At 42.0% G+C, this 27,930-nt stretch overlaps 2 protein-coding genes and 1 long non-coding RNA gene across 4 annotated transcripts; 2 read left to right on the forward strand and 1 right to left on the reverse strand.

Annotated features, from left to right (window-relative positions):
• Nucleotides 1-883: 883 nt before the first annotated feature.
• On the reverse strand, nt 884-23,563 carry OXNAD1 (oxidoreductase NAD binding domain containing 1). The gene is given in 9 exon segments (XM_081883386.1): nt 884-1,333; nt 1,903-2,011; nt 4,160-4,402; nt 7,482-7,623; nt 14,442-14,548; nt 16,743-16,806; nt 18,377-18,522; nt 23,133-23,372; nt 23,374-23,563. Coding segments are annotated over 9 exon segments (1,395 nt in total). The 5' UTR covers nt 23,563; the 3' UTR covers nt 884-1,178.
• LOC309353884 lies at nt 21,352-23,007 on the forward strand. The gene is made up of 2 exons (XR_014162113.1): nt 21,352-21,454; nt 22,641-23,007. It is a non-coding gene; the product is annotated as an uncharacterized lncRNA (long non-coding RNA).
• Nucleotides 23,564-23,709: 146 nt separating the features above from the next.
• Nucleotides 23,710-26,734, forward strand: DPH3 (diphthamide biosynthesis 3). Of its 2 annotated transcripts, none has more exons than XM_081883495.1 (3): nt 23,710-23,849; nt 24,465-24,539; nt 26,307-26,734. In XM_081883495.1, the coding sequence occupies exons 1-3, from the start codon at nt 23,742-23,744 to the stop codon at nt 26,370-26,372; spliced, it is 249 nt and encodes an 82-aa protein (XP_081739621.1). In that variant the 5' UTR covers nt 23,710-23,741; the 3' UTR covers nt 26,373-26,734. The 2 variants fall into 2 exon arrangements, with proteins under 2 accessions (XP_081739621.1, XP_081739620.1); XM_081883494.1 differs by having other exon boundaries at nt 23,726-23,849; nt 24,384-24,539.
• Nucleotides 26,735-27,930: the final 1,196 nt, after the last annotated feature.

Consider the following 27,930-nt stretch of genomic DNA (forward strand, 5'->3'; position numbering starts at 1 on the left):
AGAAAACTCATCAAGGTAATTAGGCTTATACGCTTAAGCATTGTAATCCAAATCATGGTATCAGTTTAACACCTTTGGTAGCCTCAAGGCATTTTACATAATTAGTTCCTAATTACCATGCACATGAAGTGACACAGCAGCCTTTCAATTAGCTGCTTTCCCCTTGGTTTATATAGAGTCATAAGGATACGATAGTCTTAGGGAGCTTAGCATACAGACCTGTTTACCCAGGTTACTTAGTCCTGAACACCTCAGCTGGAAGCAAATCCCACATAAATCAATGGATTTTCCTTCCAAGTAATGGGTTTTCTTATGCTCTTCTCCATTATGATGGTACACTGCTGAAGACTTTTCACAAGAATAGCTATTTCATGAGCTCAGAATCCGGGATCTGAGTACGCTCGATTCCATGAGTTGTACTTTGCACACTGTTGGCACACACAAGTGCCGCTACCCCCTGTGCTGCTTGTAATAAACCCCCATGAGTTAAAGCCATGGCTTTAAGAGGTCACTGAAGAAGTAGCATGGGCAGCTAAAGTTTTGCTTATTTCAATGCTGCTGAGAAGACAAGCCATTTTTAAAGCAGACAGCGGGCTTGTCTCTTCAGCAGTCAAGAGATGAAACAAACTGCAAAACTTCTGTTATTGAAACTTTTCAGCATATGATACAATTAAAAAAAGTAAATAAACGTTTAAAAAAAGAAAAGAAAAAGGGAAAGAAAAAAAAGAAGGGGGTGGGAATACAAAGCCCTCTGTCAGAGGTAGATCTTACCCCTGTGTGCAGTCCTCTCTCAATGTGCTTGAGTCTCCCCTTGGCCTTCAGCCCACGTCTGTCCCATCTTGTCCCAAACATTATAGTTATAATTAAAAGTTCAGAAAATGTGTAAGGAAATATATTATTTATTTTTAGAGGTTCACTCTCTCACACACCAGTTTGTCATGATAAAAAAATAAACACAGTACATTTTGTAAAGATAGGCTGGCCAGGTTTATAATAAGTTAACATAATTTCATAGATAAAGATCTCATTGGGGCAAAGGGAAAAGAACATTTTCTGCAAACTCTCAGCATTCATCAGTGTGTATATATTATAGTATGTATATATATGTGTGTGTGTGTGCACGCGCGCGTGCGTTTCATTTTCTTTCTTTTTAATTTCCGCTGAAGAAATGCTGTGGGCTACCACCACTTTTCAAAGAAAATTTTATCTTGAGTCACACCAAGGTTTGCTAGCACTTTGGAGATGGATTCAATCATTGCAGGTGGACCACAGATATACCACAAAGTATCCGTGGATATATGTTTTTCTAGATCATCTGCAGATATTCTTCCTTCTAATACAGAAAAGAAGAAATAAGGGAATTTATGAAGCTATTTAAAAACTCAAAAGAAGAAACCACCATTATTCAACAACTAGGTCTGTTTCAGCTACGTGGGGCAGTTTACAACAAATTTACTGCAGTCCTTAGTAGATTTATTGTTTAAGACAAAGGTCTGTTCTCCTTAACAGTAAACCCCAGGAAGAGATCAAAACTTACGAGCTGTGGCATAAGGTGAAACAAGATCAAGTTAGTTAGTACCAAGAAAAATATAAAGTTGTAGGGAAAAAATGGTAAATGAGAATTAGGAGAGACAAGATCACTGAATGTAGCAAAGAAGCTGTCCAACTTTGGGTACGATAGTCTCATTTAGGTTGCAATCCCATGTAAGCTTGCCTGGGAGAAAGCCCATTGACAACAGTGGGAATTACTTTTGAGGAAATACAACAGGGATTACAGAGACTCCTTATTAAGTCTCGGATCAGAATTATGTACATGAAAAGGCAGCCAGAGAATCAAATTGAGTTATGTCCCCTTAATGCTAACTTACAATGCAGTAAATACTTTTAATGTACAGTACATACCCTTGATGTAAGGCTGAAGATTTTCACAGATTGGTGAACTCTGCTTGGTAACATGGAAACTGCATGTGATTCTTCCAGGAAATGTGTTCGTCAAACCAAGGATATGTTTCTGGAATGCGAATGATATTTGCTCAAGCCACAGCCCGATAAATCAAAGCAGATGCTTAGTCCCAACCCCACAGATTTGAAGATGAGTGTAAGAACACAGCCCTCTGTTCAAGCAAAGGATAATGGAACTTTCTCATCTCCCAGCCCAAGAGAGCTGGGGAATACTTCCTACAATGCCGTACAAACATACAAATAAGCTTTTGGGAGATGGCCACTCTTTTTCTGCCCCACTCTCGTGAACGTTTCTCCTCCTTAGCGCAGTTGCAGATGCGGAGGGAGGAAACACGTACATGTGACCTGGCAGCAGGGATGAAAAAGGAAGATGGAAACCTTGGCAGGAGAACATGACTTCTCATGCCCAGTGGGAAAGAAATGCCACTCCCAGACTCTGTTCAACGTCTCCACAGGCCACTGCCTCTGGAGCGAAGGTCTGAAGGGCAGCTAAAGGAGGAGGAGGAGCAGCAGCAGCAGCAGCAGCTCATGTCTGGAGTGGCCTCCCTTGTCTGGCCTTCATACTCCAATGGCTGCTGTCAGATGGCTGTTGTGGTTGCTCGAGAGTAACCAGGCAGGACTCCAACCTGTCTTTTACGGGCTTTATTTTGATGCAATCTATTTACAGTGAAGAGCCCCAAAGCTCATGTCTGGCCCAATAGCTAGCAGAATCCGGGAGTGGTCGTCTTTTGGACCTCCCCCAACATAAGAGTTTCGTTACCCCCAGCCTTCTCCTTCCCTCTTTGCGCCTTAGACTACTGCACAGGATGGGCAATGGCAAGGGCGTGCTTCCCTCCTGTCCGGCTTGCCCAGGAGCGGTGTTAAGGCTCCCACCAGCATCCTCTGGTCCTTGCACCTCTTCCCCATTGGAGGTGGGGCTTTCCTCCTCCCCGGAAGAGGAACTGCTTCGCAAGGTTTTCGGAGCCTCCCTGTAACACAACTTCCATTCTATTTCTCGTCTCTGAACCAATGGCAGTTCCCTGACAGCTGCGTTGACTGAGGAGTGGCAGACTATGACCGCTTCTGCCAAGGGAGGAGTAGGCAGCAGAGACCAAGACCAGCTACCTCAGCAAAGGATGCCCCTCTCTCTGCTCATCTCTACCCAATCAGTCTCAGAGCTAACCCAAGCAAATCTTGGCGTAAAGCAAATAATGGATATATATATGTTTGTTTGTTTAGTTGTGTCCAACTCTTTGTGACCCCATGGACCAGAGCACACCAGGCACTCATGTCTTCCACCGCCTCCCGCAGTTTGGTCAAACTCATGCTGGTAGTTTCGAGAACACTGTCCAACCATCTTGTCCTCTGTCGTCCCCTTTTCCTTGTTCCTTGTGCCTTCCCATCTTTCCCAACATCAGGGTCTTTTCCCGGGAGTCTTCTCTTCTCATGATGTGGCCAAAGTATTGGAGCCTCAGCTTCACAATCTGTCCTTCCAGTGAGCACTCAGGGCTGATTTCCTTCAGAATGGATAGGTTTGATCTTCTTGCAGTCCATGGGACTCTCAAGAGTCTCCTCCAGCACCATAATTCAAAAGCATCAATTCTTCGGCGATCAGCCTTCTTTATGGTCCAGCTCTCACTTCCATACATCACTGCTGGGAAAACCATGGCTTTAACTATACAGACCTTTGTTGGCAAGGTGATGTCTCTGCTTTTTAAGATGCTGTCTAGGTTTGAGAGCCAATGTGGTGTAGTGGTTAAGAGTGGTAGACTCATAATCTGGTGAACTGGGTTCGCGTCTCCTCTCCTCCACATGCAGCTGATGGGTGACCTTGGGTTAGTCACACTTCTTTGAAGTATCTCAGCCCCACTACCTCACAGAGTGTTTGTTGTGGGGGAGGAAGGGAAAGGGGAATGTTAGCTGCTTTGAGACTCCTTCGGGTAGTGGTAAAGTGGGATATCAAATCCAAACTCCTCCTCCTCCTCCTGTCATCACCTTTCTCCCAAGAAGCAGGCGTCCTTTAATTTTGTGTGTTATGCATGTCCCTCTCTTTCCTCCCTGTCCCTTTCCCTTGCGTGCTGTTTTTTCTTTTTTAGTTTGTAAGCCTGTGTGTAGGGGCTATCTTGTTTTAATTGATTGCAAGCTGCCCTGGGAGCCTTTTGGCTGAACAGCAGGATACAAATGCTCATCACCATCACCATCATATAATGCAACCTACCCTAAAGAGCAACTCGTGAGTGTTTTTTGCACAATAGAACAGATTTGCCCTTCCCATTTTGTAGCCAGATCCTTTGTTCTCTCGAGTTCTTTGAAGGTCTGCGACATGGAGCAGTATAGAAAACAAGGGGTTAATTCCGACTCCGCCGGCTACCAGCACGAGGTTTGCAGGGGCGTCGGCAGGTTGAGGATCAAAGAAGAAGTTGCCTCCCACTCGCAAGGCCACCTCTGAGCCAAGTGTACACTAAGGGAGAAAAGAAAGAGAGAGATTTAAGGGCTTGAAAGTAAATCAGACAGGGCAGTATCCGAAAAGTCAATCCTACATGCCTCCCGGTTGAAGAAAAAGTTAGATTATTCTAATACACACATTCTCCAAAGTTAAGAATGTCATTTGGCAGATTGCTTCAAGTGATAACGATATATGGTTACATTCTTCCTCCGATTCCACGATACTGGCTTAAAACAAAGGAGTGTGATGTTCAGAAAACTTGGGACCGCAAGGAAGGGATTCGAAAAGTCCCAGGAGTTGAGCAGCTGTATTTTTAGATGAATGCTCCCAAGAGGAATGTTAGAGAGTGGGAAGAAATTATTCTGCAGTGGTAATGGGTTTTTAAAAGGAAATGCTGTCCGTGCTCTCCAAAAAAACGTAATAAGCAAGCCTGCATTCATTTCAGTGTTTAGCTTACAATCATATCAATCAATCTTTGCAGCTGTTATGGCGACATGGTAGCCAAAAAGGGTTACCAGTGACAGACACACAGGAGTGGATTTGGGATAAAAAAGTGCACACACCCTTTCCAGGGAAAATCAAATTATGCAGAGTAAAATCTGGACTGACACAGCGCAGGTCAACTTGGGTCACGTCTTTAAGTAAGCACTATGTGGAATGACCTCATTGGGGGGGAAAACAGATGAACTATATGAAAGCTGTTTTTAAAGATATGGCCAAAAATTTGTTGAATATCTTGTTTAAAAAGTTAACATTTTCTAACTACTGAAAGTGGGAGAAGTCAAAAGAAAATTTAATACTGTCATGTTGGACTCAAGCACTGAAGTAGTTGGTTGGGATTCCATAGGCATAGCACAAGTGGAAGCAGAAATTGGGGAACTGTCCCCTGCATCAGCAAATAAATTTCCACCTCTTCTGCAATCCACACCATTCTGCAAAGTCCCCATGGGTTTTCAGGGATTCTGGAAACTGCCTATGGGGGCGGGGAGAAAAGCCATGTTGCATGACTGGAACTCTGCACACAGGGGTTCAGATGCCAAGGCCCCCCACCTAATGAAACATCAGAAGTGGAAACACTCCCAGAGAATCAGTGAGGCTAAACATGTTCTACTTGCACACAGAAAGGGGAATAAAACTGAACAGCACTGTGCCCTTCTACATCTTGCATTAAAAAAGTACTCTGAAAGTTATAGTTATATATTTGTCTGCATACACAATAAAAATTGCTCAGATTAAGACAAGAGCCCATTAGACATGCAAACCAGGCCTTGTCTACAATGATTTCTACACTAGTCCAGCCACTCTTTTTTAGCTATTTTCAAATGTACAGTATACATCCCTTTAAAAAAATTAAAATATCCCAAAGAGTTAACAATAAAAAAATAATAAAACGATAGATGATAGATAGATAGATCGATAGATAGATAGATAGATAGATAGATAGACACGCCTTACTGCTACTAAGAGATTCAAAACCACTTATTGTTTAGATCTCACAATTCACTACATACCGGTAATTTAAGAAAAACGTACCAAAGAATCATATGCAATGGAAATATCTAAGATTAGTTGCATTGGCTCTATAATCATTCCACATTTTTGTTAAAAGGCATAGGCTTGCAATCTCTTCAGATGACAGTGTTCATTTTAGGGATACAGATGCCCAGTTTAAAAGCTACAAATTGATACAACATAGATTTTTTTAATAATAAAAAACCTTGAATAATAATCAGCAATTCTAGATCACCATTAATTCCAGTGTCTTGACATGCTCTCCCCAGAACTAGCTAATGCCTTTAACTGCTTTCAGTGCTGTGCCACTATGAATTTAATTTAAAAAATTAAAGTAGGGAAAGGAAGGAAGGAAGGAAAACTCCTAAGAGATGCCTCAGAGGCAGATAATTATGAAGTTAGGTTCTGAGAGGTCCCTAATGAGCAACAGGGAAATCAATAGGAAATCTCCACAAGGATTTGTATTAGCATGTGTGGTCCAGTAACACTGGCTCTATACTTCTCCAGAACATCTTTCAAAGTGAGTTATTTTATTGAAATTCCAATGGCGCATGAAACTAACCTATTTAAGAACAGTAGGAGCACTTTTTATGGTCACATGGTACCGGATGGATTAGGGCTCACTCGGGGATGCTTTTTGCTCAAGTGATCAGACGGCATTGATTTTACACTGAAATGTTAGTCAACAAATACAATGTCAGCGAGAGAGAAGCATATTTCTCTTGACTCCCAACAGCACAAAAGTAAGGCCCCAAATTAAAAAATGGCATTCTCTTGAAGCGTGCTTTTATGAAAGATGCCTTGCTTGCCCCGATTAGCGGCCTAGAGATGTTTCAAGTATGATATAACTAAGCAAACAACTGTGGTTATGTTTAGTGTAGCTCCAGATCACCACAGCAGACCTTTGTATTTGCTCTGCTAAAGAGACTTGAGTTCGACAGGAGTCCACACATCTTGACACCAGTCACTTTACTTTCTGGTATTTCCATGCTGCAGCAGATAAAACAGATACAAGCTTATATACAGGTCAGAAGCCTACAGCTGCCCTTTCTCCTGGTCGATGTCCCAACTTTTCCCCCCTTCAGAATTGCACTTTTACTATTTGCAAATCTGTGTCACGTCTGTGGGCCTTGGTCACCTTCCAATTTGTTTTAACAAAAGCTAAAGGTGGAGTCCCAAGGCTCCTCACTCCCAGCATACTGGACCAGACGCACAAAGGAAGGAGAACTGTGTGTGCAATTGCATAAATTTAGTTTTGAAAAGTGGGCTGTGTTAAAAAGGTAAAGCTTTCAATTCAAGGAAAAGGAAATGCTTTTGTAGAGAAACTACACCTATCCTTTGAAGGAGGAGAAACCTTTGTAGGAGAACTTAAAGCTCCCACCACAGCCCGTGACAAGGAGGTACAAAACTGAAACGAAATTTGACTTGAATACTAGTCTGGGCAGACTATTAAAAGATTGTTGTACAGTGTCATTCACCTGAAGATCTCAAGGGGAGTTATAACAGTTGAAACAGTGAAATAATTTTTAAAACAACACTAAAAAATGAGGACAACTAACAGCACTAAGTAGCTTATAAATACCTGAGTGTGAACCCAATGAGCAGGAGGGTGTGTGGTTCGCTTCACTGCTAGTTCCAAAACTCCCTCTTGCTGCAGCAGACCAGGACTTGAACATATTGAGAATCCGCCAACTACAGCAACTCCAGGTATAAAGAAGTCTACCCTGTGAGAAAAAAACAAGATTCAAGAAAAGTCCTCTACTCAGTGTCTTCTAAAGCAAATTTCTTTTTTATCCTCCATTTAAAACTAAAGTTCCAGTTTGCTATCTCTTCAACTTTGTAAAGTAGTTTTATTTATTAGGACAAGTTTTGAATGTATCCTACGCATTATTTGTTTTCTGGTTCCAATTCTTACAAAATGCCACATAATAATAATAATGATCAGAAGGGAGGGCCGCTGGAGCTGACGGTTTCATCAGGGGAGGAAGGAGGCGAATGGTAGTTGGTCCCAGCCGAGCCAACCTAATGGACCTTGCAGTATTACCTGCCCCTCAGGTGCAGCCAGACAGAATGGCTGATTGCTTCTGTATACCGGTAATTGAAAGGAACTTATTGATGTAGCACAGATTGTATTAACACCCCATCTTTTAGCCTTCTGGCGATCTCCCAAGGAGACGGGTGTGTACAGACCCAAGTGTGGTATGCATTTTACTCTGTAAAGTCAAGTTGACACTACTACGTTCACTCAGCTACAGAAGTTTGCTTCCACATCATAATCAACCATTCCGGATGAGTTAAGTTCTAAAGGCGAATTTTTCACCATGTTGCCAAAATCAACACCACTCAATTATTTCCAAACCAGCATCTAGGAGGAGCGGGGAGCTTTGAATGTTAATTTTTTTTTTTTACATACAGGAGTTCACAGATTATGAAGTCTAGTTACCTTGAGGTCAAAAAAAGACCCTTTATAAATGATACTTTCCAAGCTGCATTATAGCACCCTCTAGTGGCAAAATAATTCACCTGCTAAATGTTAACACTATGTGTTTGAACAGTTTAATTTAGTACAAGTTGGGCAGGGTGTTTAAACCTGTGACTGTATTTAGTGCCCCACTTGCTTGGGTTTTGTTCAAAAGCTAGTACTTCATTAAAAATGACAACCCCCATCGCCTCTGTGAGGACAAATACTCTTCCCAATTATCACTGGAAAGCCTCAAAGCTGCTCTTGTGCAAATTTGCCCATTGACACTTTAACAATTCCGTAAAGGTAGGAGCTAGACTGCTAGAGAGCTTATTTTCGCTAGCTAATTCACAATCTCATTTTAAGAAATCTCCTCCATGAGCGTGCATATGTGCATACTTTGGGCAACTATGATATAAAATAATATTTTTAAAAGCCCTCTGAGGCCCTACTCGTGGAAGGTTGTACTCATGTGTGAGAGGGACCTTGTAACAATTAGTACCAGTAAAAACGAATAATCCACTGAGATGAAAGAAAATGCAGGAAAGGGCACCAGTGCACCAACAAGCTAAAGCAACAAGAGAATGTAAGATTTTGGGTTGCTGGTATAACTAAAGATGCAATACACATTTTGATGTACCAATGTTAAGTTACAAAGAAAATAACTTCACGAATATACCTCAGCATTGTAAAGTAACAAAGCCACCAAAATGATCTATAAAAGATTTAAGACCAATTCTATTGTACAGAACCACAGTGGTGAAACAATGGCATGGTTTGCACATTACATTAAACCATAGTTTTAAACAAACCATGGTTTAATTTCAACTACCAGCCTGGTGGTACACACTGCTCAAAAGCTCTTGCTGCACCATAGATAAAACAAATCAGAGTCTGGCTTGTCGTTGCCATGCAAAGCCAGGCTGGTTTCTCCCAAACAAACCATGAATCCGGGTTTAGACAGCACAACAAACCAGACTCTGGCTTGTTTTATGAGCAGTGCACCAGGAGAGAAGGACCATCACAGTGCACATTCCTAGAATCATAGAGTTGGAAGAGACCACAAGGGCCATCAAGTCCAACTCACTCACATTAATCCATAGTTAACTTTAAATAGCCAAATCGGACCATTAAAGCAGCCTTGGGAGAACAAGAGCCTATTTAAAATATGACAATGACCAAACTGAGGTTGCTGAAAAGCACCTGCCCACCTAGATGCTCCAGAATCTTGCTTCAAGAGGCTCCTACCCTGTGCATCAAACCCTGTGTTTGCCTATGACAGTGATAAACAGAGGAAGCAAGACCCATTTAGTCTTATTAAGATACTGCAGTAATAAGTTAACTGTGAAACAGTATCAAGCTTAAGCGAATTCCCTAACCGTTAACCTGCTAGACTGTATCACGGAAGCTCTTCACTAATTACAGATACCAGCAAGAGCTTGTAACATATTCCACACAGAAAGCTATAGATATTGTATATAATTGCATGCACATAAATGATATTTATATGCATTTATTCATAATTAAACCTAACAAGTGCTATATAAAACAGGCTATCAACCCAAGATGAACAGAAACCTGATTAGGAGGGGAGGAAAGTGGTTCCTCATAATATATGCTGGAACGCCTCCCAAGGACCATTAAAAATCGCTTTCCTTTCAAATGTTTCCCCCCTACGTGCATTTCATGATTGGTATCTGCTTTCCCTGCTCTACGCACAGCCTGTTGCACAGCCTTTAAAACAGAATCTATGTGCAGAAACTCATTTCTGTGTCAACTTCAACGTCGGGGGCAAACAGTTGCACAATTTTTCATGAAAGTCAACCACAAGGTTCCCCTTAACTTGAATGGAGTTGGGCTCCTCCCTTTATTTACATGAAGCTGTGTATTACCCAAGCATAGAGCTTAACGCTGGGATTTTGTAAAATCTTTCAGGGCACCCGAGAACCTCTACATTTTAAAGCCGGCAAATTGGCAAGGACTACGGCTACTTTGTGTGATCCGATCCTTATGTGCTTGGATACTTAAGGCTGCAATCCTGTGCATGCTTCTGGGAGTAAACGTCACTGACAACCATGGGACTTACGCATGCAGATGATTGCATGGTGAGAAAATCAGTATGAATGGACTTTCTCCCCAATGCCTGCAAGAAACCTGCAAGGAAGATCCAAGCGCAAGAGCGCTCTCCCCTCATTGGGTTTCTGGCGACTGGTACTCAGAGGCATTCTTGCCTCTGACCCTGAAGGCTAAGCGGAGCCATTGATAGCCTGATCCTCTGAGAATTTCTTTTACAGCTTTGCAAGTTGGTGGGCCATCACTTCCTCCTGTGGGAGTGAGTTCCAGTGTTTAACTATGCACCGTGTGAAGAAGGGCTTTCTTTTACATGTCCTGAATCTCCCAATATTCATCTTCATTGGATGTTCATGAGTTCCAGTGTTATGAGAGCAAAAACCATCTCTATCCACTTTCTCTATGTCACCCATACATAATCATATGAGGGGACGCAGGTGGCGTTGTGGTCTAAACCACTGAGTCTCTTAGGCTTGCCGATCAGAAGGTTGGCGGTTCGAATCCCCACGATGGGGTGAGCTCCAGTTGCTGTCCCAGCTTCTGCCAACCTAGCAGTTCGAAAGCATGCCAGTGCAAGTAGATAAACAGGTATTGCTGTGGCGGGAAGGTAAATGGCGTTTCCATGCGCTCTGGCTTCTGTCACAGTGTTCCGTTGTGTCAGAAGTAGTTTAGTCATGCTGGCCACATGGCCCAGAAAGCTGTCTGTGGACAAACGCCGGGTCCCTTGGCCTGAAAGCGAGATGAGCACCACTACCCCATAGTCGCCTTTGACTGGACTTAACCGTCCAGGGGTCCTTTACCTTTTACTTAATCATATAAATATTTTATCATGTCAACACGTACTTACCTTTTCTCTACACTCAAAAGGCCCGGGTGCTGCAACCTTTCCTTGCTCCATCCTCTTGATCATTTTGGCTTATCTTTTCTGAACCTTTTCCAAGTCTACAATATCCTTTTTTGAGGAGAGGTGACCAGAAATGCACACAGCATTCCAAAGGTGGTTGCACCATAGATTTGTATAATGGCAACTTGAGTGTGGATCAGGCTGCAGTCTTAATTTGATGCCAAGGCTATTAGGAAGACGCCGCCCACCGACCCACCATGCCACAAGATATCTCATATTCCGGTTTTTCTTTGTGGATTATAAAATCCATGCAGGAAAGACTTGAAGAACAAAACCCCACACCGGGCAAAATATTCCTGCATTGCAGGAGGTTGGACTCATGTGGTCCCTTCCAACTCTGCAGTTCTATGATTCTATGAAACACCAACACTCATATTGCTTCCTTAATCTTTATGGCAGCCCTGTGTTTAATCATTCACCTGCTCGCCATAGGTGACCAGGAACTGCATGCAAGTGAGCAAGTGGGCTAGCAGAAGAGGGATGGAGTGCTTTGTGCCTCCTCTACACCCAGTATGGAAACCAAGTGGGCTACCAGTGAAGAGAAGCTCTTCTTCCATAGAAATGCAGCAAGCATCATCTGTTAGCCCCGCAGGCAGACTAATAAACATTTTTCTGGGCCTGTAAACTTTGCAGGCTAATTTACAAAGCTGCTTAAGAAGGTAACAGTTGTTAAGTCAAACAGCATTACAGTTTTATAATAAGTAGGCTGGAAAGCTTAAAACAAAAGAAGAATAGTATCTTTCACTATATATCTCCCTAGACTACTAATCAAGAGAGACTGAAGCATGCAACAATCTAAGAGATACTGCTATGCAGATTCTGGCAAGCTGCATCTGTGATGGCAGACATATTTTTGAAGTAGGCATATCTTGAACAAAATACTAGCTCCTTGGAAGCGGCTATGTGACTTTTGTATTATGCAAAGGAGTTGTGCATGTTTGCATTACGAAGAGAAAACCCTGCCACTTCATTACAAAAGTAGGCCGATTAACCTTTTCTCTCGTGGCCTAGTTCTTAGTATCTCTCATTAGAACACAATCACACTTATGGGCTGCACTGGCAGAAAGTTAGCATGCCAAACAGAATTAGAATACTTTAAAAGGAAGATAATGAAAAGAGTAATTATAATTACAGAACCCAGTTTTCAGTATGATAATTACCAAAACATTTTTGAAGGGTAAATGTTTTTCCAAGAACCAGCAAGCACAAATTTAGTATGCATCTGCGTACATGTGCAAAGGCTGCTGCAGATTGCTCCACAAACATGAATTATAGCAATCAACATCTTGTTTTCTTGTTCTAAATGTAAAAGGCTGCAAAATTAACACTGAACTAGTTGCTCATGCTATTAGCATCCTATCAGATCAAGTTCGATTCCTATGAAACCTGTTCACCAGATGGAGCAACAAAAATAAAGAAAAATGGGGCTGGGAGGGCAGGAACTCCCCAGCCTGACAAGCACAGAATCCAATTCAGCCTACAAAGTGTCAAATGAATTATCCAGAGAAAAAACTCACAGATCCTGAAAGCATCGCACAATACACCCCAAACAACTCATTCTAATGCGCACTGTTCAATAAGGAGACCAAAATTGCAAATTGGATCCGAGGAAATGTGAGCAGAAGGAAAATAATCATTATTCCTTTTCTAACAGGGTTTTTCAAAACAGCTTGCACAAAACTACAGTAAGAGTCCAGGATGGTTCATATGCTTCCACTTCAACATGAAGTTTCGGAAGCTCTTATAAATGTGGACTAATGTATTTGGATTCAGTTTCACTTCTCTTGCGTGATGCTCTGGTGCGCAAAGTGTGTCAAACCCTGTGCAGAAGCATATACAGTGGTACCTCGAGTTAAGTACTTAATTCGTTCTGGAGGTCTGTTCTTAACCTGAAGCACCACTTTAGCCAATGGGGCCTCCTGCTGCTGACACGCCACCAGAGCATGATTTCTGTTCTCATCCTGAAGCAAAGTTCTTAACCCGAGGTACTATTTCTGGGTTAGCGGAGTCTGTAACCTGAAGCGTATGTAACCCGAGGTACCACTGTACTTAGATCCAGCTGTGCCCAGGATCCAAATAACTCTTGGTCAGACCACACCTGGAATACTGTGTCCGACTCTGGGCACCACAATTTAAAAAGGATGTTGACAAGCTGGAACATGTGCAGAGGAGGGCAACCAAGATGATCAAGGGTCTGGAAACAATGAGGAGCACTTGAAGGAGCTGGGTATGTTTAGCCTGGAGAAGAGGAGACTGAGAGGAGATATGAAAGCAACCTTCAACTAGCTTAAGGGCTGTCACATGGGAAAGGGAACATGCTTGTTTTCTCCTGCTCTTGAGGGCAGGACATGAACCAACAAATTCAAGTTACAAGAAAGGAGATTTGGAATAAGCATTCAGAAAAACTTTGTGACAGTAAGAGTTGTTCAGCTGTGGAACAGACTGCCACTAGAGGTGTTGGATTCCTTGGAGGATTTTAAGCAGAGGTTGGATGGCCACCTGTCATGGATGCTTTAGCCGAGATTCTTGCATTTCGGGAGGCTGGACTAGAGGACCCTTAGGTGCCTTCCAACTCTATGATTCTATGAGGCATGCACAGGGCATTCCCTGTGAAACTGCTGACTTTCTCATTCTTTGAGCAGTGGCTTCCCACATGCTGTAATGCAACCTGCTTTTGAAAGTCTTCAAAAGAGGTTTCTCCCGCAACACGTGGCGATATTAACTAAAATCATTTGCAACACGCACAGAACTCTGTCGCCCAGGAGATTTCTATGTGGAGTGCGCTTTTGGAATTCTTAAGATACAGCTCTCTCAGGAAAAAATGTAGCACAAAGCGACAAATTGGGGCGATGCAAAAAGAGTTATAATTGAGGTTTATTCTATTTGATGAGCAGGGCCATGTTTTCCATGGAGATAAAATTTGGACAAATTCCCAAACCACTTTTACCAGCTGTTTCATAGAAAGCTGAGAAGAGGAAAAGCCCATGTCTCTGTGAATACCACAGAAGCTGATTGCTTGGATAAATTTGCAAAAATGTCTTGAAAAATTAGGCTTGCCCTTGAAAGTTTCCCCTCTTGTTTAATAAATCCAGAAGAAGGAACTTTACCATTGTCCTGCTTTAAAAGTAAATTCTTTATCTGTGACTGCCAGACGGAGACGTTTAACTGTTTCAGATTCGCTGGTGATTCCACACACTTTTGCTTGGGAAATGATCTAAAAGACAAAAATCACTGTTACCAATACCACCACTACTGTTTCAAGAAAGAATCTCAACATTTTCAATGGTGAGAATATCCCAAGTGCTGAAACCTCCTTCCAGTCATCCATCACCAATATTGAAATGAGACTAGGAGACTCAGTCCTACCCCCCCCCCATTCTACAATGACTCAAACATCTACAGAACAACCCTCAGCATGCTAATGCAGAAGTAAGTCTCACTATGTACAGTGGGGCTTATTTCCCAGGAAGCGTTTGGGATGATACCCTTGCAATTCTTTTATTCCCAAGTATTAGGAATTTCATTCTGATGCCTTTCTCTCGCTAAATCCCATAAACTGGGTGGGGGTGGGGGTGGGCCTCTATGAATTTAAGATCTCTGCATCACTGTGTTCTTCTATGGATAGGAAACAGAGTTTGTTGATGGTCTAATTGGGAACAGTAGTGGGGATTTATTTTAAGTTTATTTATAATAATAATAATAATTTATTATTTATACCCCACCCATCTGGCTGGGTTTCCCCAGCCACTCTGGGCGGCTCCCAACAGAATATTAAAAACATCAAAGATTAAAAACTTCCCTAAACAGGGCTGCCTTCAGATGTCTTCCAAATGTCAGATAGTTGTTTATTTCCTTGAAATCTGATGGGAGGCTGTTCCACAGGGCGGCCCCCACTACTTAGAAGGCCCTCTGTCTTCCTCCAATAAGTTCTGGGCAGTTCCCCCCTCTCCCATTTTAACTTCACAGCAACACAATGAAGTAGCTTAGGCTGAGAAATGCTGAGCTATTTTTCATGTAACATCCAACCATTGGACTTTGCACCACTGCTGCATCTGATTGTGCCACTTAGACAAACCAGAGTCTGGCTTCTTGTACTGTAATGTCTGAGCCCAGGCTCTTGTACCAACCACAAGTCCTGACAAACCTAGGTTTGCTTGACTCCACCTTGTTTCTTCCCCCATGTGACACAGTCAGGAGAATGGGTGCAGCAAAGCACTTGTGTTTATTACACCATACTTTATATCTAACTATGGTTTAAATTTGTGTGCAAACTGGGCCAGTGACTGATCCAAGGTCAGCCAGCAAGCTTCATGGCTGAATGGGGCTTTAAACCCAAGTCTTAGTCGAACACTAACCACTATACTATGGGGCTCTCCAAAGGCCTCAATCTACACCATTCCTTAACTCTGCTGCGCAGCCTGCACACTCTAAACTTCTATTTGGAATTATTGTGTTCACTACAGATATTTTAATATTCTGAATAGCCAGGTTCTTCAGATGACTCGTGCAGGTCCAAAAGTACAGAGATTTTAAAAAACAAAACAAAACCACCAACACCATAATCTCATCAAATTCCAGCTATGACCCTGTCATTTCCCATCCAGCAGGATTGGCGTCTAACAAATGAAATGTAACCAAGCTACATTTTAATTTGAAACACATGGCAGGAAATGAATTTCTCCCTAAAAAAATATTTGAACATGTCTACTGTCCAGTAAAACAACAGGACACTTGCCAGTTAAAAGCTAACACACTTTTTTTTATATAACTTTAATAGACAATGTCAAACAACAGCAACGAAAGAACAGTCACGCTAGTTAAATCATTTACGGCTTTCATGCTGGCCCCAGTGAAGCCCCAGGGTAGGAAATGACTAGCCTTACCCTGTTCACATTAACCTGTGACCTAATCTGCGGTCAAAAATATTGTAGCCATGACTAGATCCTGCATGCAAAGTTGTTATGGGAAACAGGTTTGAGCTAGAGCTAAGAAGCAGAATAGGACTGTCCCTCATTTCCCTTCATACTCCTCCAGCACAGTCATGAGGAGTCTGGGAGATTTTGCTTCCCTTTTTCCTTAACCGCAGCTTGTTGTTTTGTCTGACCTGACAAACTGTGTTAATGTTGACTACTGCTTGTTAGAAACAAGCCATACTGAAACCGTGTAATCAGAAAAAGATGATAAACGAAACAGAATCACAGAGAATAATAATCATAATAATAATTTATTTATTTATACCCTGCCCATCTGGCTGAGTTTCCCCAGCCACTCTGGGCGGCTCCCAATCAAGTGTTAAAAACAATACAGCATTAAATATTAAAAACTTCCCTAAACAGAAGGGCCAAGTCTCAACCAAACTTATCCAAGTTCTTTGGCACAGGGTAGATTTCAAGCTGTATGATACCAACCTCCTGTCGAAAGTCATGTGCTGTTCTCTCCAGATGATCTGGCTTTCTTTTTGATTTCATGTTGCTTTGAATGAAAGACAAATTAAGACCGTCATTATCCAATTTTATTGTATAGCTTAAATAAAAAAGCTCATTGAAGGCCTGTTTAAAGTTGGGATTCAGTTGTCGCTAGTCACTAAGAACAAAACTCTAAGGCCAAGAACAGAACTGAGCTGCCAGAAGAGACAGTGTCTGTCAAATTCAGCACTGTTTCCAACAGTAACCATCATTATTGCCTTTGAAAGTCATATAGAGGCAATGGGCATTTTGTGCCTAGGGTCTAAAATTCAGAGGTATAGAACTTCTGAATATTGAGCTTCCATTTAATTATCACGGTTCATAGACTTATCATCCATAAGATTTTCTAATCTTCAACGTCTGTATGAAGATGATAGGAGAGTTTATCCAAGGATTTGTTTCCAGGTACTTAATGAGTATCTGGAAACAATAATGGGATGACTGAGGGCCAATAAACTGACAAGACGGAGGAGGTACTGTTGGTGGGCAGCTCCTGAATCTAGGAGGTGGTTGGACGAACTGTTATGGGGTGCCTGAAGCACGAGTGCATACTCCGAGATCAATCTTTGAAGTTCCAAATACAGTGGTACCTCAGGTTAAGTACTTAATTCGTTCCGGAGGTCCGTTCTTAACCTGAAACTGTTCTTAACCTGAAGCACCACTTTAGCTAATGGGGCCTCCAGCTGCCTCCGCACCGCCAGAGCACGATTTCTGTTCTCATCCTGAAGCAAAGTTCTTAACCCGAGGTAATATTTCTGGGTTAGCAGAGTCTGTAACCTGAAGCGTATGTAACCCAAAGTACTACTGTACACTTCAGATGATTCAGCAGCTACGGCCATTCCTGGACCTTGTTACGGTGATCCACGCTGATAACCTCAAGCCTGAATTACAGCAATGTGCTTTACACATGGCTGCCTTTGAAAATGGCTTGGAAACGGCAACTGGTGTCGAAGGCTGCCAACCGATTACTGAGCAGCATGCCATTTCAGAGTCACCATAACACCTATTCTCCACAATCTGCACTGCCTGCCTGTTCACTTTCAAGCCCATTTTGTTGCCATGAGCTTTTAAAGACCTAAATGACCCAAATATTCATCTACTTTCATGTGCCAGCCCAGCCCCTGAGATCTCTGGAGGAAAACCCTCCTGGGATGCCACTGCCAGCTGAGCCCCAAGGGGTGGCGACTCAGTTGAGGGCCTTCTTGGCTGCAGCATCCTCTGTGAAACACCAAGTCTCTGGAGGTCCATCAGTGATAATATGTACTCCAGTTTCGCTGGATGTTAAAAATGTATCCCTTCAAGCTTTCTCGAGGTGGTCACCAATTAGGTTCTGGGAAAATGGACTTGTAGAAGACTCTATGGGATTGTTTCCCATATGCTGCTGTTTTAAGGGTGAATATGTTTTTTTGGTTTAATTTGCTCGGCTATGTAAATGACAATGTGATTTGCGAACCCCTCAGGGCTTTTTGACATTACAAGTGACATATAAATTTAAAGAAGTGTAATAAATGTATTATGGGGATATTTCCATTTCTCTCAACATGTATTTTAGTATTTAGAGAACACAAATATCTTACCCATTTACTGTGCAATAACATAGTGCCGCATGTTTCAGATGTAAGATAGAAGAACAGATGGGAAGAACTCCAGCAGTACTTCTCAGCAACGGAGGAATAGCAAAAACAGCAGCACAGAGCATAACGTTCTCTAGTCTTATAAGCACCTGCAATTTAAAAAAACAGCACAGTTAACAACTGTAGTTTTCTTTAAGTTTTTTGAAAAGCTTGATTTTTCAGTTTCCTAAAATACTTGTTCAATTAGCAAGTATCGACAATAGTGCCAAACAGCAGACCTGTACAATTCTAAGGAGAAAAAAATAACATCTTTTCCAAATATTTAAAAGAGGAGTTACCTATCACAAAAAGTATGTTGCTGGCTTGGTGATGTAAGTGAAATGATCTCATTCCTGGACTGCTGACATCACAGAAACTTTCCATGAAACAGGCACTCACATCATAAACACATCTCTCTCTCAGACTACAGCTGCTTCAAAGGCACCTAACCCGAAGACAAGATTCTTCTCATTACTATATATGTCTCTTCAAGTTAACAAATGCCCTTTAGGGAATGTGTTGATGTACTACAAGCCAGTGTGTTTGTGTGTGTGCAATGGAAGGCAGCCCTGTTTAGGGAAGTTTTTTATGTTTGAGATTTTATTATTTTTTGTATTTTGCTGGAAGCTGCCCAGAGCTCCATTGATTATATTCTCTGCAGCCAAAGATGGAGAAGCTCTATACAGTCAGCAAAAACAAGACCTGGAGCTGACTGTGGCTCAGATCATCAGCTTCTTATAGTGTTTCAACTCACAGCTTTATAACACAGACACAACTACTGCACTTAATATTCCACTCTTTTTGTTGTCTATTTTCAAGTGTGTTAAGTGCACAGCAATAGTTTGTATAGGCTTTTACAGCTGCAACATGCTGTACACTTTTTGTGTCTACTAGTGACATCTGCTGGTGGATAACCTCTCTGACTTTAAGAAGCAATACCCCCCCCCCCCAAATCCCAAATATTTCTTTCCATGACATTAAGGAGGTAGTTTAGAACAATCAGCCACTTCAAGAACCACGATGAGGTTTCTCTTCTGTATGATTTAGCTCCATTTCTGTGAACTTTGATATACACATGTATTAGTCTCATTATGTCATTGGGAATAGCTTAGTGGTTGACTCCTTGACTCCTTAAAGTCATCAAATCTCCAGAGCTCTCTTATAATGTCAACACATTTAGCTAATAAAACAAACAAACCTGTTCAGTTCTCCCTCACATTTTCCTCTCTCTATCCCTCCCATGAATGCTGGCAGCTTTCACAACACTTTGTTACAGATATATTCAAACACAGGTGGGGATGTATATACATTTATCACCATTTCTGGGCACATGTGGATGCTAAATTAAATAAGCAGGGACAAAAGATACTGGCTCCGCAAGTTAACTAAAATCATTACAATCTTGCTATACATTTGAAAGAATGATAGGTAGATCATATAAAACAACAGTATTCGTTTTCTAAGATAAACGCTGAACAGATTCCTATTCTTCTGCCTGGATTTTACGATATGTGAAACTAGATTCAACTAATAGGTAATTCAGGTTGCAGTTCCATATACATTTTCTTGAGAGGATTGCTCAGTTGGTTAGAGTATGGTGCTGATAACACCAAGGTTACAGGTTCGATCCCCAAGGAACAACTGCATATTCCTGAATTGCAGGGGGTTGGACTAGATAACCATCAGGGTCCCTTTCAACTCTAGGATTCTGCAATTCTAAATTCCATTGACTTACTCCTATGTAGACATGTATAGAATTGCACTGTCAAAGAATAATCCAACATCTGTGGTCAGGCTCAATACTGATGTAATGGTGTTAATCTCAAAATCATGACTACAACAATGAAGCTGATTGGGATCCATATATTTCTTGCCTCACCATCCTCCTTTCATCTCATGCATAAATCTTCCTTTCCTTGGTGCAACATTACAACTATACCAACTGTGGTCTGAGCATGGTTATCTTGAACAGTGATGCATTATGGAGTCTGAAAAAGGAAGAGTGGGGGCAAACCCATGCAAAAGGAGGGATAAGATACTCATGATTCCAATACATGCTAAAAATCTCCTAACCATAGACAGCATATTGTGAGCATTATATCTGTCCTAGGCATCAGAGAAAGCAAATGGACAATGTACTATGGACACATACATAGGGGGGAAAATTGTTTCACTTGTGGAAATGTAGTGTACATATTGCTCAACACTAAGTATTTTTACTCAGGATAAACCCCACTGATTTCAATGGAGCTTATTCATAAAGAAATTTGTACAGGATAGCAGGCTGAAAGTAACACACCTCAATGACTGTGTTTTGGTTGCAGACAGCCATCTTTTGTACTATTTTCAGTTTTGCAAAGCCCTACTTGTTTGCATCAAAATGTGACAGATGCAAGAGGGAGTTTGCCAAATGAAGTCACTTGAGAGGTCTATTTTAAATAATGGGAAACAAATATATAGGGAAATAAACCTGCCAGATGTCAAAGTAAGATATGATCAGAGCCTAAACATTTTCCAGACAGTCAGAACCTTTCTGGTACAGATGCATTTGAGAACTACAACTGACTAGGTTAGCTGTGTGTTTATTTTTTTATGATTCTATGTTGGGTGTGCTCAGTTAGTTTAGTTTTCAGGCTACAACTTTCCACAAAACTATTTTGCAGCCCAATCCTATGTACGTCTACTCATAAGTACATCCCTGAGTTTATACACACACAAGTGTGTGTGTGTGTGTGTGTGTGTGAATGAGTGCAGCCTTAACACCAAACTTTGAACTGAACAGATGCACCTTATTTCAGATACCACAGCACTCATGTATCTCTTATGTTTGGACTAATCTTGACACCTGAAATGGCTCATTAACAACTATGACTGACAAGACACTGAAAACGATCTGCCATCAGGCTGAAATGTAGGCAAGAACTACTTAAACTTAACCAACCTGCAGTTACAATTTTCAGTTTACAGCCCACTGGAGGACAAACCACTCTTACTAAGAGAGATAAAATAGGCTCTTCATCCAATACTGACTCATCCCTCAAAGTTTTCCTGAAGGCAAACACAATAAAAGCTAGTCACAATGCCATACTTTACAAACACAAAATGCTTTTTGAACAGGGAGTGGGGTATATGAAAAACCCAGCAATAACCACGAAGTGCCAATAAATGCCAGCTTCGGCAGGAGTGGCCAGAAGCGGGGCACCAATTGCCTTCAGGATCTGATTGGCTACTGTGGCAAGAAGAATGATGGACTAGATGGGAGAGCCAGTATGGAGCGCTTAGAACCAGGTTCAAATCCCCACTCAGCCATCCCCTTCATAAACTACCTTTCTGCCTAGCCAACCTCACAGGGTTGTTGTGAGGATAAACTGGGGATGGGAGAAAAGGGGTAAAAAAACCATGTAAGCAAGCAAGCAAACAAACAGATGGATTGACCTAGATTGACACAGCAGGGTTCTTCTTGTGTCAGTGTGGGGGAGCAGGGAGGGGGGAAGGAAAGCTTTGTCGGAAAGAGCCAGTGGCAGTGTAGTGGTTAGTGTCTGTCCGGGACCTGGGAGAGACCAGGATTCAAATTCTAATTCTAATAACAATAATTTATTACTTATACTGTACTCAGTACTTTTTTTCAGAAGGGGAACTCAAGGTTACACAGTACCGGCACCTCTCTTTGTTGTTGTTAAAAAGTGTGGCACTTACTGTAACAACTTCATGGTGAGTACTGGCACCTACAGCCATATCTTGGAAGTTGAACAGAATCTGTTCCAGGAGTCTGTTCAACTTCCAAAACGTTTGGAAACCAATGTGCAGCCAATAGGAAGCAGCTGAAGCCCTGTCGGACATCCAAAAATATTTTGCAAACCAGAACTGTCACTTCTGGGTTTGTGGCGTTCAGGAGCCAAAACTTTTTAGAACATTCGCAAACCAAGGTACGACTGTATTTTCCTAGGGGGGAAAAGCACAGCTTATACTCCACCCATCCAACTGGGTTGCCGCAATCCTTCTGGGCAGCTTCCAACATAAATATAAAAACACAGTGAGACAACAAACTTTTAAAAAGTCTTCCTAATACAGGGCTGCCTTCAGATGTCTTCCACTGTCCCTCCAGACAAACAGAAAATTTATTATTATTAGTTATAGCCCCACCCATCTGACTGGGTTTCCCCAGCCATTCTGGGCAGCTTTCTGAACATATGAAAACACAATAAAACAACAAACATTAAAAATACAGGGCTGCCTTTGGATGTCTTCTAAAAGTTCTGTAGTTGTTTATTTCCTTGACATCTCATGGGAAGGCGTTCCACAGGGCGGGTGCCACTACCGAGAAGGCCCTCTGCCTGCTCCCCTGTCACTTCACTTCCTGAAGTAAGAGAAACTGCCAGAAGGTCCTCAGAGCTGGACCTCAGTGTCTGGGGGTGGAGACGCTCCTTCAGGTATACACTCTGTATGGGCTACCAAGCTTCCTGGGTGACCTTGGGCCAACAATTCACTCGCTCGCTCTGTCCTACCTCACGGGGTTGTTGTGGGGGGTGATTATGGGGCGGGGAGACTCATGTACGCCACCTCGAGCTCCTCGGATTAAAAAAATGGTGGGATATGAATGCGATATAAGAAATAAGCACATCCTAAGTAAAGCCCAGTGAAAGTCCTCCTGAAGGGGCTTCGCTCCGGTGTGAGAAACCCCGGGTTGCCATTACTTTTGCGGGTCCCTTTTCAGACTCACCCGCCTCTCGCGGGGTCCAAAAGGGCGAAGGGAGGCGACTCCGCTGACTCCCTCAGGACGCGTCGCCCGGCCTAGCGAAGCCCTCAGCTTAATAGGCCCAGTCACGAGCAACCGGCACCCGCACCGCCACTTCCTCTCCGGCACAACAACGGCATCTTGCGAAGAGGGGGCGGGAAGCCAAAGTCCGCCGCTATGATTTCGGCACTTCCGGCCCAGTATCGGAACTCGCTTTCCCGCCCTTTAAGAAAGCGTAGAAGAGCTTCACCATAGAGACGAAGAGGGGCAGAGCGACATCACTCCGCTCTCGAAGGCGGAAACAGTAACCGGGTGCTTCGAACTCACATGCAGCCGATATAGGGTTTTTTTCCCATTTCTTCCGTCCATGTGTTGCTCTAGGGTGCACTCGATCCACGATTGGTTTCCAAGACATCGCGAGAGTGACGTCGTTCGCTTTTTTCTTCTTCCTGACAGCCGATTGGTGCAGCGAGCCTGTGCGGCGTCAACCCGGGACAAAGATGGCGGCGTGCAGTTTTTCCCCGTTTCCAGCGGCACCCGGTCGGCGTTAGTAGAAAGCTGCTCATCGGGGAGACGGTAGATCCGGTCTGAGGCATGTCTGTTTTCCACGACGAAGTGGAGATCGAGGACTTCGAGTTCGATGAGGAGACGGAGACCTACAGCTACCCGTGTCCCTGCGGGGACCGGTTCCTCATCACGCGGGTAAGCGGAGTGGGGTGCGCACGCGTCTATTCTGAATTCAGAAGCATCTCCATACATAGGGAGAATTCAGAAGTACCTTCAAACATTTGGAGAAGTTTTGGATCTGGCGTTATTGACGGGGCTGTTTTCTCTGAGAGTGTACAGGGAACAGGGAGTGTACAGGGTACAGGAACCCTGGCAGAGGGCCTTCTCGGTAGTGGCACCCGCCCTTTGCAACGCTGTCCCACCAGATGTCAAAGAGAACAACTACCAGACTTTTAGAAGACATCTGAAGGCAGCCCTGTTTAGGGAAGCTTTTAATGTTTGATGCATTACTGTACAGTATTTTAATATTTTGTTGGAAGCCGCCCAGAGTGGCTGGGGAAGCCCAGCCAAATGGGCGGGGTATAAATAATAAATTATTATTATTATTATTACTCCTGCTTCTACCCTTCATTTTCTTCTACATGGCTCTCTACTCCGCCTCTTGGATCTTACTAGCCTTTGACAAGAGGGTTGAATTGTGCTGATACTCTACTCTTTATCACAAACAAGGAAGTGCTCGCCTCCTTCAAGAATGACTGTTTACTGCTTTGCCCTGTCCAGGCGATGATAGACTCTTGTGTGTCATTGCAGGAGGATCTGGAAAATGGTGAAGAAGTAGCCACTTGTCCAAGCTGCTCACTCATAGTAAAAGTCATCTACGATAAGGTGAGAAATCGGCTGGGGCACCTGAGGTGCTTGTCCTCATAAATGTGTCCTCGTAAATGTGTGCATAAGAAGCTGCCTTATCCTGAGCCAAACCAATGGCCCATCTAGCTCATTGTCAACAGTGACTGGCTGTGGCACTCCTGAATTTCTGATGTGAGTCTCTTTCATCTTCCTGGAGATGCCAGGGATTGAATTGAATGTTAGAAGTGCATGCAAAGCAGATGCTCTTCCAGTGAGCTACGGCCTTTCCCTATACACTTCTTTATGAATTTTTTCTTGTTCTTCATGAAAAGTATTGGAGAATTATAGTAAACAGTGCTATAGGAACAGTTAAAGCTTTGAGGCAACAAATGCACAGGTTTCATGTTTCATGCTATGACTGCCAGGATGTGTTCTCTGTTCCCGTTTGGTTTGTTCTAGACCAGGGTGGATAAAAAACAATGATTTAAAAAATAAGAATAAAAAAGTCCAATTAAAAAAAAAATTGAAATCATTTTTTAAAAAATTTTAATTGGATTTTTAAAATAAAATGTTTTTGGAGGGAAAAATCTTTCTAAAGATAGTTTTCTATTTAAGTTACATTATGGTCCAAAGGCTATTCATCAGGAAATATGGATTTGTTTTAAGTTTTTCATGTGTGCTGAAACTCAAAGGTTTTTTTATGTTTAACCACATCAGTTAACAAACATGGATATACATATGCTGTAATGTTATCGTTTTAGTTAAATAAGTTGTTTAAATTGTTATTAAGGAAATGATTATTTTTCTCCTCCCAATAAAGTACAGCAGAAAAGTTGTCCAAATATAAACAGCTACCTTATTAAACGTCACAATAATTTCATAATTATCTGTCTATGTATTTCTAATAGTATAACCAAATCAGTAATTTTTGATATAACTGTAAAAACTACTCTGAAAATTTATTATTCCAAAAATGAACCCTTTACCTGGTTGTAAATATTAAGATTATACCAGCAGGAATGACTTTCTGTAAAAAAAAATAAAGATTTGAATCAAGTCTTACTGACTAGTGATTTAAATCGATTTGATTTAAATCAAATCCACCCTGTTCTAGACTGCTGTTCTCATTTAAGTCCTGTTGATTTCAGTGGGAACTAAGTGTAATTAAGTTGGTCTGGATCTAAAAGCGTTGCCATATTTCAAAAAGTAAAAACCAGGACACCCTGAAAGTTGTTGAACTTTTTAAAGGAAGACCCAAAGTTGTTCAGCTTATTTTTTTCACAAAAACGCCCCCCCCCCGCCCCAATTGACTTGCCATGATCCAGGAAAAAGCGGTACCTTTCAGAAATTCCCCCCAAACATCAATTCTGCCTTTAAAATCACGAATGTATGGAAGCCCTAGCATCCATACATCTGGTGACATCTGATTGTGTTCACCAGCTATCAGAACTGATTTAACACTTGAGCCTACAGGGCTTTCCCTTTCTTTCCTCATTTCGACAGTTTCCCATGCACACCCAAAATCTGCTCTTAACGGGTTGGGAGATCAGATTTTGCAGAAGGGGGGCTACAGTGGGAAGTAGAAGAAGAGGAAGTCTAATTGCATGAGACTCGTGTGACACTTGTTATCACCCATTATCTTTAGTTTTCACCTTCTGAGACATCCATGCACTTGGTGAAATAATTTGCTTGCAAAATGTAATTGTAATCATTTTGGGAGACCACAAATTCAGCATGAATTTTAGACAAGGGTAGCAATGACTGCTGAGAAAATGTATGACACCTACTTTTTAATATCTATTTTAGGAACAGTTTATGTGTGGCGAAGAAGTCTCTGCACCACCAGCAAACAAAGAACTGGTTAAATGCTGATGATCGCTTGATGAACTTTGCTGTTCCTGGAAAATTTGGGCAGAAAGATGCAAGCACGCCTGTTCTGAAGAGACTTTGCATATAGCAGATTGCTCTTTCTCATCAGCTTCATCAATAGTTCGAGAAAAAGAACTGATGTGTCAAAAAATTTCATGTATTTGTGTGCATAAGTTCTTAATATATTTAAATACGTGGAATATTCTTCCACATGTGAGATTGAAAAGGGTGACAGTCCACAATACATGAAAGTGTTAGAAGTGCTTGTTGCACTTCTCGGACAATGGGTTCTTCTATGTGGTGTACAGAACGAGCTGCTAGATCCTATAATATGAGCAAGAAGACTATGCTGTGTTTTTTTTAAAGAGGGGGGTTCTGTATTAGAGGCTAAATTTGTTAAAGTCAAGCTTATACCAGTTGTCTTGATGATCTTTTGTTTTTTGCAAAGCTGCACCATGCTAAATTCTCTTGTCTTGCCAAACTGAATAGCTTACAATGACGTTTCTATTTTTCTTAGTGGGTTGCTGTAAGCAAATGTAACCCCAGACCTGGTATTTCCAAATATGGAGCCCAATCTTTCTGTACAGCAGGTATGTGGAATCTGTGGCTCTTTAGGTGTTGCTGAACTACAACTCCCATCACACTTGGCCATTGGTCACACTTGCTAGGGCTGATGGGAATTGTAATCCATCAACATTGGGAGGGCCACAGGTTCCCCGTACCTGTTTTCAGTTGGCTTGCCTTAATTCTGTTTAAACTTATGTAAACTATTAGTTCTTATATATGCCACATCAGCTAGTCTCCCTAGAGAGAGATCCAGTTACAGACGAATGCCTCGCTAGACGAAAAACGCGCAAGACGAAAGGGTTTTTCGTTTTTTGCGTTGCTTCGCAAGACGATTTTCCCTATGGGCTTGCTTCGCAAGACGAAAACGTCTTGCGAGTTTGTTTCCTTTTTCTTAAAGCCGCTAATACCCAGCGAATCTGCGCTCCGCAAGACGAAAAAATCGCAAGACGACACAACTCGCGGAACGAATTAATTTCGTCTTGCGAGGCACCACTGTACTGCTACCTTCTTATATTTGTGTCTATAATCATCATCACTGCCTTACTTACTTGGTTTGTGAGTGGACTTTTCAGTTGGGCTTGCAGTTTCAGGATGTGAGATTTTGGTGACACTTTCCGTGTATTTATTACATTGATTCTGAGTTGGAAAATATCTACCCTGATGACTTCAATCTGTTTTTCCTGAATTCCTGTAAGTGCACCTAAATATCAGGTTTTAAATGATTAGATGTCCTGTCCACACAACTGTAAATCCTTCAGGCTTACAATTTAATATTTAAATTCCTAATCTTGGAGCTGTGGACAGGCACACACTGATTTTATTTTTACTGTTTTCCACTAATAATCCAGTAGCAGAGTTACAATAATCTTTAGAATCAAGCAATCTATTTAACTTGCAACCACACAGAATGACATTGTGCATTTGTGCAATCAAATATGTTTCTTTGCTGTTAATTCCATTTGTTAACAGCAGTTGCTTTTGGTGGCCAATAGGT

The sequence above is a fragment of the Podarcis melisellensis genome (assembly GCF_964234715.1).
Source record: "Podarcis melisellensis genome assembly, chromosome: 12".
NCBI classification, from domain to species: Eukaryota; Metazoa; Chordata; class Lepidosauria; order Squamata; family Lacertidae; genus Podarcis; species Podarcis melisellensis.

Coding starts and splice junctions, on each gene's coding strand:
- DPH3 (XM_081883494.1), top strand. CDS start 23,742: ATGTCTGTTTTCCACGACGAAGTGGAGATCGAGGACTTCGAGTTCGAT. Junction 23,850..24,383: donor ACCGGTTCCTCATCACGCGG/GTAAGCGGAGTG, acceptor ATCACAAACAAG/GAAGTGCTCGCCTCCTTCAA. Junction 24,540..26,306: donor TAAAAGTCATCTACGATAAG/GTGAGAAATCGG, acceptor TATCTATTTTAG/GAACAGTTTATGTGTGGCGA.